The sequence below is a fragment of the Astatotilapia calliptera genome, chromosome 7, assembly GCF_964374335.1.
Source record: "Astatotilapia calliptera chromosome 7, fAstCal68.1, whole genome shotgun sequence".
Lineage (NCBI taxonomy): Eukaryota > Metazoa > Chordata > Actinopteri > Cichliformes > Cichlidae > Astatotilapia > Astatotilapia calliptera.
The window spans coordinates 5826554-5843033 of record NC_137428.1 but is presented as its reverse complement, the minus strand read 5'-3'; the positions used below and the strand labels follow the sequence as shown (position 1 = coordinate 5843033).

The following is a 16480-nucleotide window of genomic DNA, read 5'->3' as shown; positions in this document are numbered from 1 at the left end:
GTCTGCTTGTTTATGTTCCACATAAACCTTTCACAATAAAGCTCAAGATCCTGTTGAGACTTTCCAAAATAAACTGAATTACGTGAAAGAGCAGATTATTTACGGATGAGAAGTAAAAAAAGAGCCGTCAGGTGCTAAAAAATAAACCTTAGACTCAAACAGGCTTTTTCCCCGCAGCACGCCGTGTAATAAATACTCACAAAGAAAACGGCGGCCGTTACAACTTGTGTCTAAAAATGTATAGTTTCATACATCGGTTAAAACACTCAACTCCAGCTACATGACGTGCAGCTGGAAACACTTCCCGCAAGACTAGCTGCCCGAGATTCACAGAATTTACAGAAAATGTTACATTTTTGTGATTTATATCATTATCGGGACGATAGAATTCTTATATGGGGATATGAGATTTTGGTCATATCGCACAGCCCTAGTTGATTACTCACAATGCTGATTTAAATAAGAAATGATATTTTTCATCATGTCTTGTTTGTCCTGCAGGATTTTTTTTTTTTTTTTTTCTTTTGCAAAATAAATTGGGTTGCACACTGCAGAATCTAAGGTCAGCAGTCTGTGTGTTTATTACATCACCAAACATATGAAAAGATTGCTTAGTAGACAGAAGTCCTGTCATTTACCCTCGGGTCATTATGTCACACTAGAATTTCCAATTTTCAAAAATGCTGGCTGACAGCTTTTCTGCTTACTACTCGTAGTAAAACCTTGTGTTTTCTGCGCTGACTCCCAGGTGTCACATGTCATTTCCAAACTTATTGCACAGATTAAAGAGAAAATGGAACATGGTAAACGTCAAACATGAACATGGCTCTGACTATTTGTCTCCATGTTTCTCGTCCTCTTCTGTGTTTCTTCCCTTAAGACATTTTGTGTGTCCATTACCACCCCTCCTTTTTGTAAATGATCAGCACTTCAAAGCCTCCATTGAGCAGTGTCAGTAAGCTCCCAGGCTGCAGGATCTGCTGAGCCCAGGCTTACATTAAAGCTTATCCAATCCCAGCTACAGGTGTGCTGCGCTGCCTGTTCCCAGGGGACAAGAGACGCTTCAAACACACCAAAACACAACCTTCAAAAGGCTGCGTGTCATCAGCAGTAATTCCTGAACACTGAGGAATCAGCAGAGTGCTCTGTCATCTGAAACTGACATTGAGAGAGTGAGAGAGAAGCAGAGAGAGTGTGGGCAGAAAAACACACTGTCATTCATACCTTCTCATTATATCCCTGAGTCACAGAGAAAGCCCGGAGCTGAGCTTTCCTACACTCACATTACCAACCGGTTGTGTGGGAGTTGGGATTTTGACCATATGTAGTAATAGCTGCAAGTAACCACATCACTATGTTTGTGTTGGTTTTGTATATTTGTCTTTCTGTTTGTGTATATACATGGATATGCATGTAGGTGTGTCTAAAAACAGACCTTGAGGCATGCTGTGGGCATGTGGGGATTGGAGGTGGAGGTTCTGGTGGGGGATCATTGTTCCTCCAAGGTGATGAAGGGAACACTCGTCTATACACTTAGCTATACATTGTAAAGAGATGTTCTAAACCTGGTTACATTGTATATCGATGATCTATAGTGAATTCAGGTCGTGCTTTGAAACTCTTCACAATTGTACATCTATTGTCCTGTAAATGTGAAGGTGATCTGAAAGTATATTATTTAATTTTTTTACTTGTTCAAAGTTTTCAATGTTTTCTTCTAACAAGGTTACAAAAAGCTGTTATGTCCTTCCCACTTTACTTTGAAAATGTTTTAGCTGTCTTTGCTGAGTCAAACGTGGGAAACTGTGAATGCCTTCTGTTCATCTGGACGTAGCGTTTTTGTCACTCATCCAAATGACTTTTTCAGTCGAATGCCTTATTAAGTTTGTCACCTTCCAGTTGGAATTTCTTGATAATCTCAGAATATTTTCATAGTGATCCCTGAAATGGAATCTGCCTCATCTTGAGCTGTTGTATCTCTGCGCGTAGCTTGAAGTTAAGTCTTAGCTAGTTTTAATTAAATAGATTTCCATTTGGCTTGATACTCAGGGATACCCCAATATACCATACATAACATAATATTCTTTTAGGTCGACCAACTCTGTTCTTTCCAAACTCTTCAGTTTTCAGGATCATAGCATCATGTTAACTAATGATATGGACTCAGCTTGTGAGTTTCAAAACAAGATCAGATTTTGGATGGTGGTTGTCTCCCAAATTTTGATCAGTCAGACCAAAAAACAAACGACATGAAGTTTTCACTGAAAGCTGCAGAGGTATCAGGCATTAATGCTCTCTTTGTAAGCTCGGACATATATTAGGAATAACTAAGATATTGCAGATCACAACGTAAGCGCAACATTACAAGTTTTCTCACATATCAGGTTTTTTTTTCTCCTTATAGCTAATTAATTTGTCCCTTTTTGTAGAGCCACTCAACACCACTCATTTACCTTACACCAGATCTTATTAGATTAGATTAGACCAAGTGCTGGGACATGAACTTTTCCCTAACCCTCTGGAGAGGCAGCTCCATTAATCTCTTGCAATTTGAGCCTGTGTCAGCCCTGTGATAGACTCTGGGCTTTTCCAGCCTGTAACCCACCTTTTCCTAAACATGTGCCAAGATACACTGCACACTCTTCTGACTCTTCTCAGTTTAAGGGAATAATTGATAGTGTTGATACATTGAACTGTATATTGTAAGGTTTGGTCTGATACTGGACAGTGTAGCTTTTGTCCTGTAATGCCTGCGTGTATTGTTTAAATCACTGAGGTTCTGTGAAAATGCCAACTGTTAGGTGGCAGCTCCAGTGAGGGTAGACGTGCTTCTAGGGTGAGTTTCAGCAATAAGTCAAACACACACAACCATTTGGAACTTCTAATTATAACACTGAGTCATACAGAAACTTTGAGTTGAGGTCACAGGTGTTCCTGAATCCATGGTTAGTTTTTATATACGTATGTTTAACTGTTTCAGCTCTATGATGTCACAGATAAAGTATATGTCAGAGACAACTATTTGTATTTGCTATTAAGTCATTCCTAATTTGTACCCATGCATACACACGACACAACAGCAGTGAACATACTTTCACGTTGTAATTTATTTTAAAGAGGCGATGAGCTAATGCCACATGTTCTCATCCTGTTAGTCTTTGGGTGGCTAACGGGAGACATGCTCTAACATGTCAGTGTTTTGAAGTTGGCATTTGGCTATGGAAGGTAACCTCTCCTTAACTGATGTCTGACAGTGATTGAGATGGATCGCAGGGAGGGAAGGAAGCAAAGAGAGACATGAGGCTACTGGAGAGAGCCATTGGCAATAAAAGGGGGGAGGAGGGTGTGTCTGGGAAATGGACTTGTTTTAACATCAAAGATAACTGTACTCAGGACCCAGAAAAGACCTTGCATTTGATTGGGACACACTGCGCTTTACCGTTGGCTCTTCCTGTTTGCCAGAAGCCTTATCCTTATAAATTAGAAGTCTAAACCACCATTCCCACCCACATGGCACAAACCTGAAATAAATTCAGCATCTCAGACCAAGTTGACATTTTAGAAGTGTTCATTCTGCAGATTCTTGCCACATGCTACAGGTTAAACCCAGTTACTGCAACCATACCACAGCTTTATCTGGCTAGTTCCCAAAATGAACACGAGAACAAGGCTTATTACCATATCATTATACAGCATCTCATTTGGAATTAATGGTTAAAATGTAACATTTCGTGATGCAATTTTGAATTTATTGTTCTCTTGGTGTCCAGGTTTTGTGGTAGCAAAGTGAGGCACAAATCATAATGCTTCCTCCACCATGCTTGACTGTTTGGGTTCAGTTCCTTTTTCCTCCAAGCCTAAACATATGCTTTACACCAAAAAGTATAATATAAAAAACATTTTAATCTGTCCAGACAACATTGTTTCAAGCATCTTCAAGTGTTTCTACGTTTGTTTGTTTTTTTTTCCATAAACTTAAGACATGGCAGTTTTTGGGTGTTTTTGGAGTGCTTAACATCATTCTTATTTTGTGTTTTACTGCTTAGACTTTAAGTAACCAGACTGTATGCTTTTACACACAGAGAGAGGTACCTTTTTATAACCCACACTTTCAGCCTCTTCTCCTTAATTTGGAACACTTTACTCCAAGTACCTTCTGGAAGAGTCACCACAGAGATTCACTTACTTTCCCAGCTTGGAAGTGTGATTGATTAAACAATGTATTCAGTAAAGACACAATAATCCAACTACTGGAATAAACTAAAAAACACATACATTGGGTTGTATATAACTGTGACTTGGTTGCAAATCAGACAATTTTATGGCGAGTAATGAGTGCTGAAAATTCTGGTAGTTTTGGTAGATTTTGTGTGTATGTTTCATGTGTCGACAAAAAACCAACTGTAAAAAAAAAAAAAAAAAAAAAAAAAAAAAAGATTTTCCTACTGTTTGCCTCTAATGTTGTAAACTAAACTATTGTGTCTAAAATTTGATGTGCTGTTTTTAGAACAAAGTGAAACTCAGGGCACACTGTCTGGTGAAGTCACAGAAGGAAAAGAGAAAGAAAATGTATCACCATCATCTGTGGGAGAAAAGACCACTGAGAAGGGTGAGTTTCTGTTGTTTGCCCTTATGTGCACAAATGTTCATGTGTTCATACATCATTGGTCTACATAATGTTTTGAAACCCTCACATCCATGTATTGAGCGGAAGTGCTGAAAGGGCCATACTAAAACAAGAAAAAAGAAGTCTAATTTAGTTGAGCTGGTTCAAAGTAGGGTAGAGCCATGCAAAACGTATGACAAGTAGAAACTTGTCTAATAGTTCCATTTAAGCCACAGTACTGTTGCAAGACAATCCTCTCTAATATTTTAGCTAAACTGCTTGTCATCAGTTTGCTTAAGGAATTAAGGCCTCAATTGTAGAGGAGAGACTCCACAGTGAACTACAGTAAACATCATCTTCACTGCAGCTGGGTTAGCCGCTTTTTTGTCGAAACACTGAGGCTGCTTTGGCTAAATTTTGTAATACTTTATATCACACACATGCTCCTACATATTTTACAGTCAGCATACATCTATTTTAGTTAGAAATGCAAGTGAAGTGTTGTCGAGCACAGCCAGCATTCCTGCTGAGTTTTCGCTAATAACAGCCTCCTTAACACAGTAACCTCACAGGCTTCCTATAATGTGAAAATTGGCTACTGAAGGCGAGAAAAAGAATTACTGGTTGGCAAAGGTCACTTCAGCCTGTTTGTTTCACACAAGTCACAACAGTGGTTGGTGGTGACATAATCACTGGCCCCAACGACCCAGCAGCTGGCCAATCAGCTTGCCAGACGGTAAGCTGATTTTTTTTTTTATTGATTTTTTTTACTCTGGGCTGCTGATCATGTCAAACTTTGAAATACCTTATTGGAACAGTCACTGGTCTGTAACAACGAAAAGTTCCTGTCCCAGGCATTTGAGCCCCAGGTCTTCTGAGTAATTCAAGTTAACACATTTTACAAGATGAACGGAAATCACACAGCTGTCTTCAAAGTTGAACCTTACTAGTAGGCTAAGGCTCATAAACATAGCTGGTACATTGTTAAAATGTGATGGATGCTTTTTTTCAAAATCGTGCTTCTGGATTTTAAAGTCAAAAATGTTACAAGAATATTAGGATGTTAAGGTTTTCACAGGTTTTCTTCTAGCACAGCTTGATGACAGAAAGATTTCAAACTGCTAAATTAATGCTCACTTTCTGATGTCCTGTTGAAATGGTATACTATATCAGGGTCTCCTTTCAGTACATTGTGAAAAATTATCACAGTCCTTTAATCACTTGCATAAACATGAGATGCATCTACAGAGTCTTTGACTGTGATTGTATGCATCAGTGTGCCTGCACACAAACATGGACAGTACACTTTATAAGTGAGTCTTTGTGTTCACAGCTTGCCTAAGCAGGCAGATTCTGCCCCCTGAGTAAATATGGGAAGCTACTGATAACATTCATTTGTGTATAGCAAGGACGCATACACACACCAAAACACACACAGTACACACACGGGCATTTTAGTAGGGGCAGCTCTGTCATGGAATGATAACTTATTTTGTTACTCCAGCATGCTTTGCCTACAGCACTATCTGTACTGTGTACCTGAGATTTTGTTAGTGTTGTGTTCAATATCCGAGTTGAATAAAATGTATTACAGCAGATTTACACCATCTTAAATGACATTCCCTGTTTTACAGAGCCAGGAAGCAAAAGGCAATAGTTCTTCTGAATGAAAGATCTAGGAATTTCTTCCAAGCAGAATGAGAGATTCTTGTGTTGTATTTTTTGCCTACAGTCACACTTCCAGGTGCTGTAAATATACTGACACGGGTGATGCGCCTGGCTCAACGGCACCTTTTGGACCCAATGGGGCGACAGCGGGTCGAAAAAAAGAGTTCACAAACACAGGCAGCACCCAGACAGCAGAGTCCTGCAACTGGACGCTTTTGCGGGAGTCGGACTTCGGCTTCATTAACACAAGCGCAGGTAAAACTTGGAGACATCTTGCTTTGAAATACAGCTAAACCATGACAGTAACAGTAGGTTTTAAAGCGTGTAACTCACAGCACAAGCCTTTTTGTATGGAGAATTGTTGTGTCTTCTACTCAGAGATTTAGATAAGATGTTTATTATTACTCATACCTGCATGTTCTGCAAAAAGCTATAGATTGTAAATTACAAGTCCTTTAAGTTTCCGTAAGACAGGTCCTGGACCTTTTTCTTTTTGTAGGGTTTCTCTGATTCACCATTTGATTCCATTCCAGCATAAAACCTTTGATAAAACTGCCCATGTATCATAGTCACACCTGAGTTTTACAGACCTTGTGTATGAACATGTCTAGAGATAAGATTTAGAGTTGCTGGTAGGGAGGTTTTATTACCATTGGACAGGCTTGCCTGGCTGCTTTCCTGTCTTAGTTTGTTGCCCTGAGCTCAATGGCTGCTTGCCGTAGACCTGTTTTTTACTGGACAGATATCAGAGAGGACCTGATCTTGACATCTGTCATATTTTTCTAAATGCCAAAGCCTTACTTTACTACACATGCAAAAGTATACATTTATTATGAAAACTCACTTGTTCAGTATCTTTTTCTTTCTTTTCCATTGTGACTGACACAAGTGTTTGATGACTGAGAAGATAATGATTAATAACCACATCCTTTTAATTATTTTCCATTTAACCCACCACAGAACAAAAATAGAAGGTGTGCTTGGAAACCCGATCACTGCCGTTGTACGTTACTCTGGTTTTTGTTTTGTTTGGCTCGCTAATAATAAAGTAATATAACGTTCGTATTCACAGTTCATTCAGATTCAAACTTTCTTCCAAGCTGTTCTTTGAGTGCTCATTCCCCTTCACTTCAATTCTTTGCAAGATTTCCTGCCGTTTGGAGACTGATTTTTCTCACCTAAATTGAGTTTTCTTTTGTTTTTAATTTAACCAGCATTCACTGAGTGCCAGCATCTATGAAAGCCTTGAACAAAAGACCAAGTGTCTGACGACAAGAGTTTCAACAGCTCCATTCACAATCCAAAATCCTTTAGCTAAAGCCAATCTGGGCAGCAAGAATCACCAATTTGGCATCTCATGTAAATCACTTGTGACACAGCAGGGCTTATCTCTATAGTCCCCATAATGACTTTACATAATGTTTAGTAACAAGGATTTTCTGAACTTCTAACCACAAGTGTTTGTATCCTTACATGCCAGCACAGAAGCAGCTACAGTAAATTTGGAAAAAGAGGATTATTTGTCGGGGCACATTCCTATATCTTAAAACAAATGCTTATTATTTCAAGCTTGGTCTACTTAGTGTAGTTCTTCATTATTAGCCTGATGACTGAATAAATAAACTGGTCACGTTCAGCAGCACAGCTCAGTTAGACAGTGCTGTGAGCATAAAATTGATGGAGCTTTGGGTTATGAAACCACACAGGTCACTAAATCTCTGGAGGTGGTTGCATTTGGACATCCAGCTCTGTTCATTCGTTTGGAACTGCACTTTGACACCACAGCTTGGTACATAAAGGATTTTCTGTGAAAACAACTTTTTTTGTTTAAGTGACCTTTTTGTCACAAACAAACTGTTTCTCTGATTGTCCATGAAGTAAGTGACAGAATAACTGGATTTCTTAGGGTTTTGTGAGAGACTTTGGGCATGCAACCTGGAAACAAATCGGAAGAAATTTAAAAAAAAAAAAACCATAAAGATGATCGATTCAAAACTGGAAGTGAAAAATAATAGAAATAAGAGCAGCGAAAAAGAATTGGAGGTGTCCAATTGATCTAGTGTGCCACAAGCAGACAAAGTTTGAAAACATAAAAGTGCAAAGAAGCTTCAGTTAATTCTGTTGAATAACTCTTAGAGGATTTTATTAGCTTGTTTTCTGTCTGCCAATCACGATCCCCGTTCATTGTCTATAAAAGTGTTGAAGTTCAGTTTTGGCACAATCAACATCAACAACAGCACTTTGTGGTAAAGAATCAAATTGTGTAGCATTTAATTTGTGTGTTTGTTTGTTTTTAATTTATAGAAAATGCGCACAGTTGGTATGACACAGTACCGTCTTAATACACATTCATAATTAATGATATTGTGTCACTAGCTGATGAGACAGAATGAGATACATCTCATCGCTGTGATTCAGCCCCAAATCATCTGGTTTCAGCTCCTTTACCAGCTCCTTGTTTCTTCTTTCAGATTCGATCCAGGAGGCGAACGCAGCAGAGAGGCGTCACGAATCAGCCAGTAGTGGAGGAGAGCAGTGACGATGTTACTGTGGGAGATGCAGAAGATTGCGAAAAAACTGAAGGGTAAGGAAGTTTAATTTTGAGATCTCTGTACTCAGCCATATTATTTAAAACTTTATGCTTGACTGTGGTTTAGAACAGTGTCCACTGTTCCACAGTGGATGAGTCTTTTGTTTGTTTGTTTGTTTGAAAGGAACAGCACAAACAGATACGTTTGTCTAGGATTTTCCAACGAAATATGTACAATCCACAATAAATCCTTTAGAAGCTTATACACATTAACACCTTCTGATATCATCATTACTCTTCTCTCCATTTCAGACTCCCTTTGTTTATGTACATTAAACAAAGTCATGAAACCCTCTCCTTTCATCAACACCTTTTCTTTTATGCTCATTTAAGTGGTGGGCTCTTTGATTCCCACAATCCGGTAAAATTTCCCCTGCAGCTGTTTGGGCTGTAAGAAACCTTTTGTGCATGAGTCATTAACAAATTGGAATGTGAGATTATAATTTTGTCCTGAGGGCTGCTCATCATCAGTCCCTTTGTCAGACTATGAAACATTTTCATAGTTAGGTGTGTACAAACGTAATTTGGTCTTCACTTTGTAGGGCTTATTCAAGAAACTCTTTATCTCATAGGGACTTTACTGTATGAGAGGTTTTCCCATGCATACTTAAAAGTGAGTAGTAGATACTTTCGGTTGCTCCGAAACTTTAATGGGGTTCCCTCTGCGGATTCATATGCATATTTACTCCAGACAGCCTTAATGCCAGACATGTTTATCCAGGCTTGGGACAGGCACTGGAAGTAAATTGATTTGTGACCTCCACCGCCCATGCATATTTAAAAGTGGTTATGCACACACGCAAATTAGCCCACACATACATAATACAGTTAACAATTAAAAGCATGAGGAACAACACAAACAGATGCAAAAACTCGTATTTAAACATGCATGTCCTAAACTACAGGATTGGGCTAATGTATTTTTTCTTTTCATTCCTTTATTTACAGTAAATATAAAGGGAAACTACAGAAAGGGGTAATTTAATGTCAATGTTATATTTTCCCATTTTATTGGTTTCATTTGTTTCACTGGCCCATTAAACATTTAACTGGTTTTAATTACTTTTAAATATGTTTGGGTAGCTTAACCTTAAATATTTAGTGTAGAGCACTAAGATTTTTAACAATCAAAACCTTCAGTTGTGTTAAAATCTTAACAATATATGTTTTGGAGTAAACACTGTGCCCCGTGCTCTTGCACTCACACCTGCATGCTGCAGGTACTGACATAGAGGCGGATGGTTGATGTCTTCCTGCATGAAATCTGCCAGATTTGCAGTTTATTTGCATGGGCAGACAAACACAGGCAGCTTTTGTCTTACCTCATTTTAAAACAGCTTTTTCACAGTGTAAAACCAACCAGCACTGGATGGAAGTAAGTGAAAAGTGTGTATGTGTGTGTCAAAGAGGAGAGTTGGCAGCACCACAATGAACTACCACCATAATAACATGATTACTGTCACTGCTTTTTTGGTTATTTTGTATTTGTTGTATGTAAAAGTGAGAGTAAGAGGCTGCCTGGGCTGATACTCATTTGCTTTTGTTCGTGCACGTACTCCTAAATACATTTAACAGTCTGGATGCTTCTATTTTTAGTCACAAATGCAGGTGAATCGCTTACAATGTCCAGTTTTGCACACCCTTCTTGCTGTTTTTGTTACCTGGGATACTTTTTTTTTTTTTTGTTAACCTGCCAATCAGGCCGCTGGTTTTGCCAAACACCATGTAATGAAACCTTAATCCTTACATAAGAACACACAGTTACAATTTGTGCTTGCTGCATGGTAGCATACAGTCATTTAATTTTTTTTTTACTTTTACAATTTCACAGTCACTTAAAGTATTGTTCTCTATTGTGAAACCAACTCGGTTTTCAGCAGCTTTTAGAATTTCACAAAAGTCTTCTAATCCTCCCATTGTAATGGTTTTTTTCCCCTCTCATAGGCTGTCACACTCATGTTAGTGGTGTGTGTGTGTGTGTGTGTGTACATGTGTGTGTACTCATGCATGTGTTTGTGCTCATGTTTCAAGCATACTTGTCATTCCTCGCAGCTTTTGTCTTCGTGTCAAGTGGTTTAGGTTGTTGTAACCAGGCTGTGGGTCACCAGGGGTCACCACTGGGATTATTGTAATAGGGTGGCAAATTAGGGGATGAGGGTTAGGACCAGGCGGTGAAAATGCCTACTGTCTTAACAAGCTGACTTGTCTCACGCTGACTTACCTTTGTTTGAATGATGACGTATTCACAATGTGGAGGTTTAAAAATAGCCAAATCTTGCACCCAATCCTTGGTGAATTGGATGTGCGCCTCCAGAGATTTATGATTGCAAAACTGGTTCGCCGTGTATGACTCCACAGACAAGGTACGAGAATATATCATGGTAAGTCAATAGCGGTTGGTCTTGAGGGTTTGTACTCCACTGCTGTAATTCATATGGGTCCACATTTCCAATGCACACTATTTTTTGCAAGTACCGTCTCTCTGCATCCGGACGCAATCTGTCTCTATACCGTCCTTTTTCTTTTGAGCTGCTTTTAAGTATGGTTCGTAGCAATCTTCCTTCCAACACAGTGTTTGTTTTAATTCGTGGCCTGCCAGTATGGCTCCCACAATGCATTGTTGCGTTATGTCAACTCCAAAGCCCTATAAAACCAAACTGAATCCCCTTCAAGATGAGTTGCGTTCCAGATGCGTTTTTTACAGAAGGAGAAATATTTTGGTATTTAACAATAACGATAATAATACAAGTGTGACTGGATGATATACCTTTTTCAGAGTCAAACACTAATGCAGGTTTAGGATGATAGCATTGGTAATTGTTTTCCATTATCTGAGATGGTAATAGAGCTGTTATAAGTTATTATACAGATTAATTAAACCTCATATTAGCCTGTAAGATTGTTGTCACATTAAGAACACACGTTTTAAACATTAGACCGATTTCTCGTCACGGCAGGTCAGTGAAAATGAAGCAGTTCACACCACCCAAGTGTGAAATTAAAATGTTCAGTAACAAAGACAATGAGAAAAATCCTTTGCACATCTCACTTGTGCGGAGTTTTGCATAATTTAAGTCTGATCCAGTTTGTTAGCTTTGTTCTTTTCTTTTTGTTTCTCAGCAGGGCTTCAAGGATTCAGTAAAAATAAATTTTTAACATTGCTTACTGCAAAGGATTTCTAAAATGTTCTTAATTTAATCAGCAAGTCACTGAGAGGGTGGGCTCTGTTCTCTTCTCTTGAGGGCAAACAAAAATACTCAGTTTGCATCAGGATTATTTTTTCTGTATAATGTGTTCACAAACGATTCATATGTTGAACCAGGACTTGAGAGTTACTGTGTGCTCACAGCAAACATCAAAGAAAAACATCTTGCTTAGGATCCTATCAGGCTTGGCTAAGTAGGGCCAGCTTCAGCGGGGTCAAAGTTCAGGGATTGGTGGTAGTGTGTGACCCCTGTTACACTAGGAGGTCACACTACTTGAATACCACAGTCACTTGGCATTATACCAAGACTGCGTGACATACCTATCCCTGTGCAGTGTTTGAGTATTTTTGCTTAGCCTTTGTCTCAGAGGTATACTGTCAGACATGTTGAATTTGTTAAGAAACCAGTAGACAAAACATGAAGCGACGTACAGGAGGCAGTCCATCAGACAACAGTAGGAATGCTCTGCGTTCCTTTGTGGCATTTGTCCCTCAGAATTCCCCCTGGCCTCCCTACCTGCCTAAGCAGGCTTACATACATTCAACAGATGTGATACTTTTAATCTTCAAATCTGGATCCAAAATCTATTTGGGAAAGTTCTTTATGGTATGGAATAACTTTTGAAGTCTTGACATTAGCATCATTTTTATGTAATCCCACCCCAGATATTGAGTTTCATTGTATTTTCCATTACAGTATATGCATGTTTGTCATGAGATGGAACAAGAAGCTATACTTGCCCCTAGCTGAGTTTGCTCAATAACTGCAAAAACTGCAAGATGAGAAGAAAAGGTTTTTGTTTTTTAAAGTTCAAATAATCAGGTGAAAAAAGAGAGAGAGGTGAACATGGTGGGCGTGGTGGTGCATCTGTGAACGATCCACAGATTTACTTGTCAAAGCCTTTTACTTTGGACCTTTTAACTTTTGTTCATTTGATGTAGATCTTATTTTTTGTTTTTGTTTGTGTTTTTTTTTCCTTTTTGTCATGTTGTCTCTGAGATGTGAGTTTTAAGGAAAGGTGACATACACATGATTGGGACAAACCTGATTTATAACATAAGACCAAGCTTCATTCACTGAATCACTGAAATCCAAAATCATAATTTAAATTAAAGTCTGATTAACCACCCAGCCCCAAAAACCTGAAGTTAGTGTGACAAATTGTCATGATTGTATATTTAACACATATACATAGAAGAATGTTTGGTGTATAGTAGTGTAAGTAGCCTAAAGGTTTGAAGTACTTGCCCACATCAGGTTTTGTTTTTGTTTTTTTAAGTATTTTTCATTCATACTTGTTATGAAGTGTGTTGGTGGCCTACATAATGATCATGTTATGAGGTTACATGCATGAGTAAATGTAAGAGGAATCATAATGTGGTTGAGGTGAATCTAATAAGGCCCTCCACAAGGTCTAGCTTCTTCCCTTATGCTCCCAAAACATTACATTGCATCTTCCTGCTTCATATTCATATAGATTCTCTCACCCCTTGCTGCTGTTGTTTTTATGTATTCATTCCCATGTACAAGTAACTGCTGATCACTTTAGCTGCATTGTATAAATGTTTACATTTCAGATTTAATTGTAGAAATATCCCTCAGTGAAGTGATTCAAATTAACTACAGCCATGTACGATTGTATTTCAGGTCAGAGCAAACTTTAAAGAGGGCAGGTACAGGACCTGTTTGCAAGGTGGTTCACGGTCGGAGCAATCACAGCAGAGTCAAGTCTTTCCGTCTTCTTCGAAGCGTCAAGAGCCCAGTTAAGCAGGCCCCTCCCCCCTCTTCCTCCTCTGTTCCCGCTTCATCCTCCACTCTTCCATCTACCCATAGTCCACCTTCTACTCTTCAGCCCTCCAGTGTTCCTAAAAGTGGGGAGCAGAACGACTCGCCCAGGACAGCTCTCATCAAGTAAGATCCACAAATTCATTTTTCACCTTCAAATGCCATCAGACTTGCCATACCTCCTGCAGTGAAAAATTAAGAACTTTATTCCCCAGAGTTATACAAGCTCATTTGATATCACAGAATATTAGATTCTTGAAAGTGTTAAGTGTTGTGGGTGTTTAGTTGTACACAGCCTGAGAGCATAAAATTAATTTCATTAAAAGACTAATTTGACATTGTCATTAAATCTCCTTCCACCCAGATTGAATTATTTATCCTCCAGTGACCTCAAATAAATGTGCTGCATGATAATGTGTTCTCTGAATGAGTCCCACGTTACAAAGATATGAAAAGCTGAAAGCACTGTGAGGTTTATAGCATATCATTGTGACTTTTGTATAAACACCTATGTTTTTCTTAGTTAAAAGTGGCTTAACCCAGTTTGAAACAACTTGTACAGTTATTATTTTGATTAATCCACACTGAATAATTTCAACACTAACAACTTAATTTGGGGGAAAAAATGTTAGTACGGGATCTAGACAGACGTGGATTTTTAAAGGTAAACTAAAATGGCCAGGCTTGATTGTTTTCAGTCGTATGAATGTATTCAAAAAGATACAAAAGAGCTAAAAACTTACTACATTTAAAATTTGACAATGTTCCATAAATGGTTTCACTTACTGTGGATTTGCTGGATCGTAACGAGTACGTTGGGACAACCTTACTGCTAATTAACAGGCTGTAACCTGCCCAATAAACTCTTTTTATGGGCTGATAACGGATATGGAATAAGGCTGGAGACGAGCTTAAAATTAGTTTGGTAAGCAGAGCGTACCACATCACATAACATATCAGGTTTCACAGTATCAAATGAGCCGCTTGTAATTCTGTAATAATGTGGTTGGAGGAAGTGTACTTATTTTACAGGCAGTGACAGCTGCCACAGAAACCAATTTCTTTTTCAGCTTTTGTTAAACAGAAAATTCCAAAGTTGACTGGAAGCCAGATTAATGTTAATTTCCATGCACTGCCATCCTCTACACCCTCCAAGATTCCAAAAACAAGGCCAAGACACATTGAATGAATCTAAACAGTAACAAAATATTAGATCCCAGCTTAGTGCATACAGATCTACACTTCTTAATTTACTATATAGTATAATTTTACTATCTTTCATAAAAAATTAGTCTAAAGGTACACACTTGTGGTTTGGCTGGCTCTTACACTGAATGTTTATGAAGTAATGTCTCCCAAACCCAGCTGTATAATCAATATCAAGAGAGTCAAAAGTTTGAAGAAGTACAAAGCCATTTTTCTTCCTATTTCTATACCTGCCATTCAATAAAATTTCAACTAGTGATGCAAATTATGATAATCAATGTAGAGCAGCCACTTAAATATTCATGAATTGTAATAATATACCATTTTGAGGTACTTCAAGGAGAAATTCAGACACAAGTGCCACAAGTAAAGGTAATACTGCTACGAGTTACAAGAAAGTGAAAGAGAATATTGGCTCACTCCTGCTGCCCACCATTACACTGACATTTAGATGTGTTTCACTGGACTAACATGTAAAGATTGTATTAACAACTATATCTGAGAGCACAGTGGCGTTGAATATCATGATATTAGCATGAAAAGCTGTGCAGCACTAATAAGACCCTGTATCCACCTCTGCCTTATGATTGTTAGCTTGTTTATACTTTATGATATTATGTTGTTGCAGTGAATGTTATATTTATACTTTACAGACTTTTTCAATGATATATGAAATCCATTAACCTTTCACTGTGTGCACTTTTCTAGAAACAGGTGGTATGTGGAAATGGCACCAGACTTACTCACCATACAAAAACATTCATTATTCATTTGCTTGGTTGAAGTGCAACTTTTTAATCTTTCATCCTATTAATATTTATGGGACAGGAGTGGTTAATAATACACCACTGATGTTTCTTTGCTGTCATGAATGTTTAATACTATAAATTGTCATATTTTAGCCTCAGAAACACACAAACGTCCGGCTGCCATGTTCCACAAACCTAAAGCTAGATTTCCCAGTGATTATAATCCTTATTAGTATGTACTGTTTCATGCTGTAAACACCAGTGTGTTTATGGTGGGTCTAATGGTTTTATAAGATATGTTGTATGCGAGTGACAGACTACGAGAAAGTGTTGACCCCCTCCTTCCCTCGTTGTGATGCATTGTTTTCCAGTGTTTTACAGTAGGTCAGGGTGGGGACACATAGCACTAAAATAGAACAGTACTTTCCTGTTGAGTTGGTTACGCACAATGCAGGTTTTGTACATCGTGTCCCTCCCAATAATCAAAGGAATCCACATGGTTAACTTACTTTCTTTAATAAGTTAATTGCCATTAGGAATTTTATATTAATTGACAGCTTAGTGACAAATTGAGGAATGAGCAGTTGAAAGTGTGGGAAACAAGGCAATAGGATTGGTATGTGCAGGAAGATGAGCTAAGCTGTCCTGTATTCAGTGCATCAGTGATGGA

At 38.4% G+C, this 16480-nt stretch overlaps 1 protein-coding gene across 2 annotated transcripts in view; it reads left to right on the top strand.

Annotated features, from left to right (window-relative positions):
* LOC113025237 (TBC1 domain family member 2B) overlaps positions 1 to 16480 on the top strand; it is a 62429-nt gene that overhangs the window by 34194 nt on the left and 11755 nt on the right. The window contains exons 11-14 of one of the 2 annotated variants that reach the window (XM_026172771.2): positions 4508 to 4609; positions 6339 to 6529; positions 8746 to 8858; positions 13718 to 13981. In XM_026172771.2, coding sequence (XP_026028556.2) covers positions 4508 to 4609; positions 6339 to 6529; positions 8746 to 8858; positions 13718 to 13981 — 670 coding nt within the window. The remainder of the gene's footprint in view (positions 1 to 4507; positions 4610 to 6338; positions 6530 to 8745; positions 8859 to 13717; positions 13982 to 16480) is intronic. The other variant, XM_080304090.1, reaches the window with a different exon arrangement.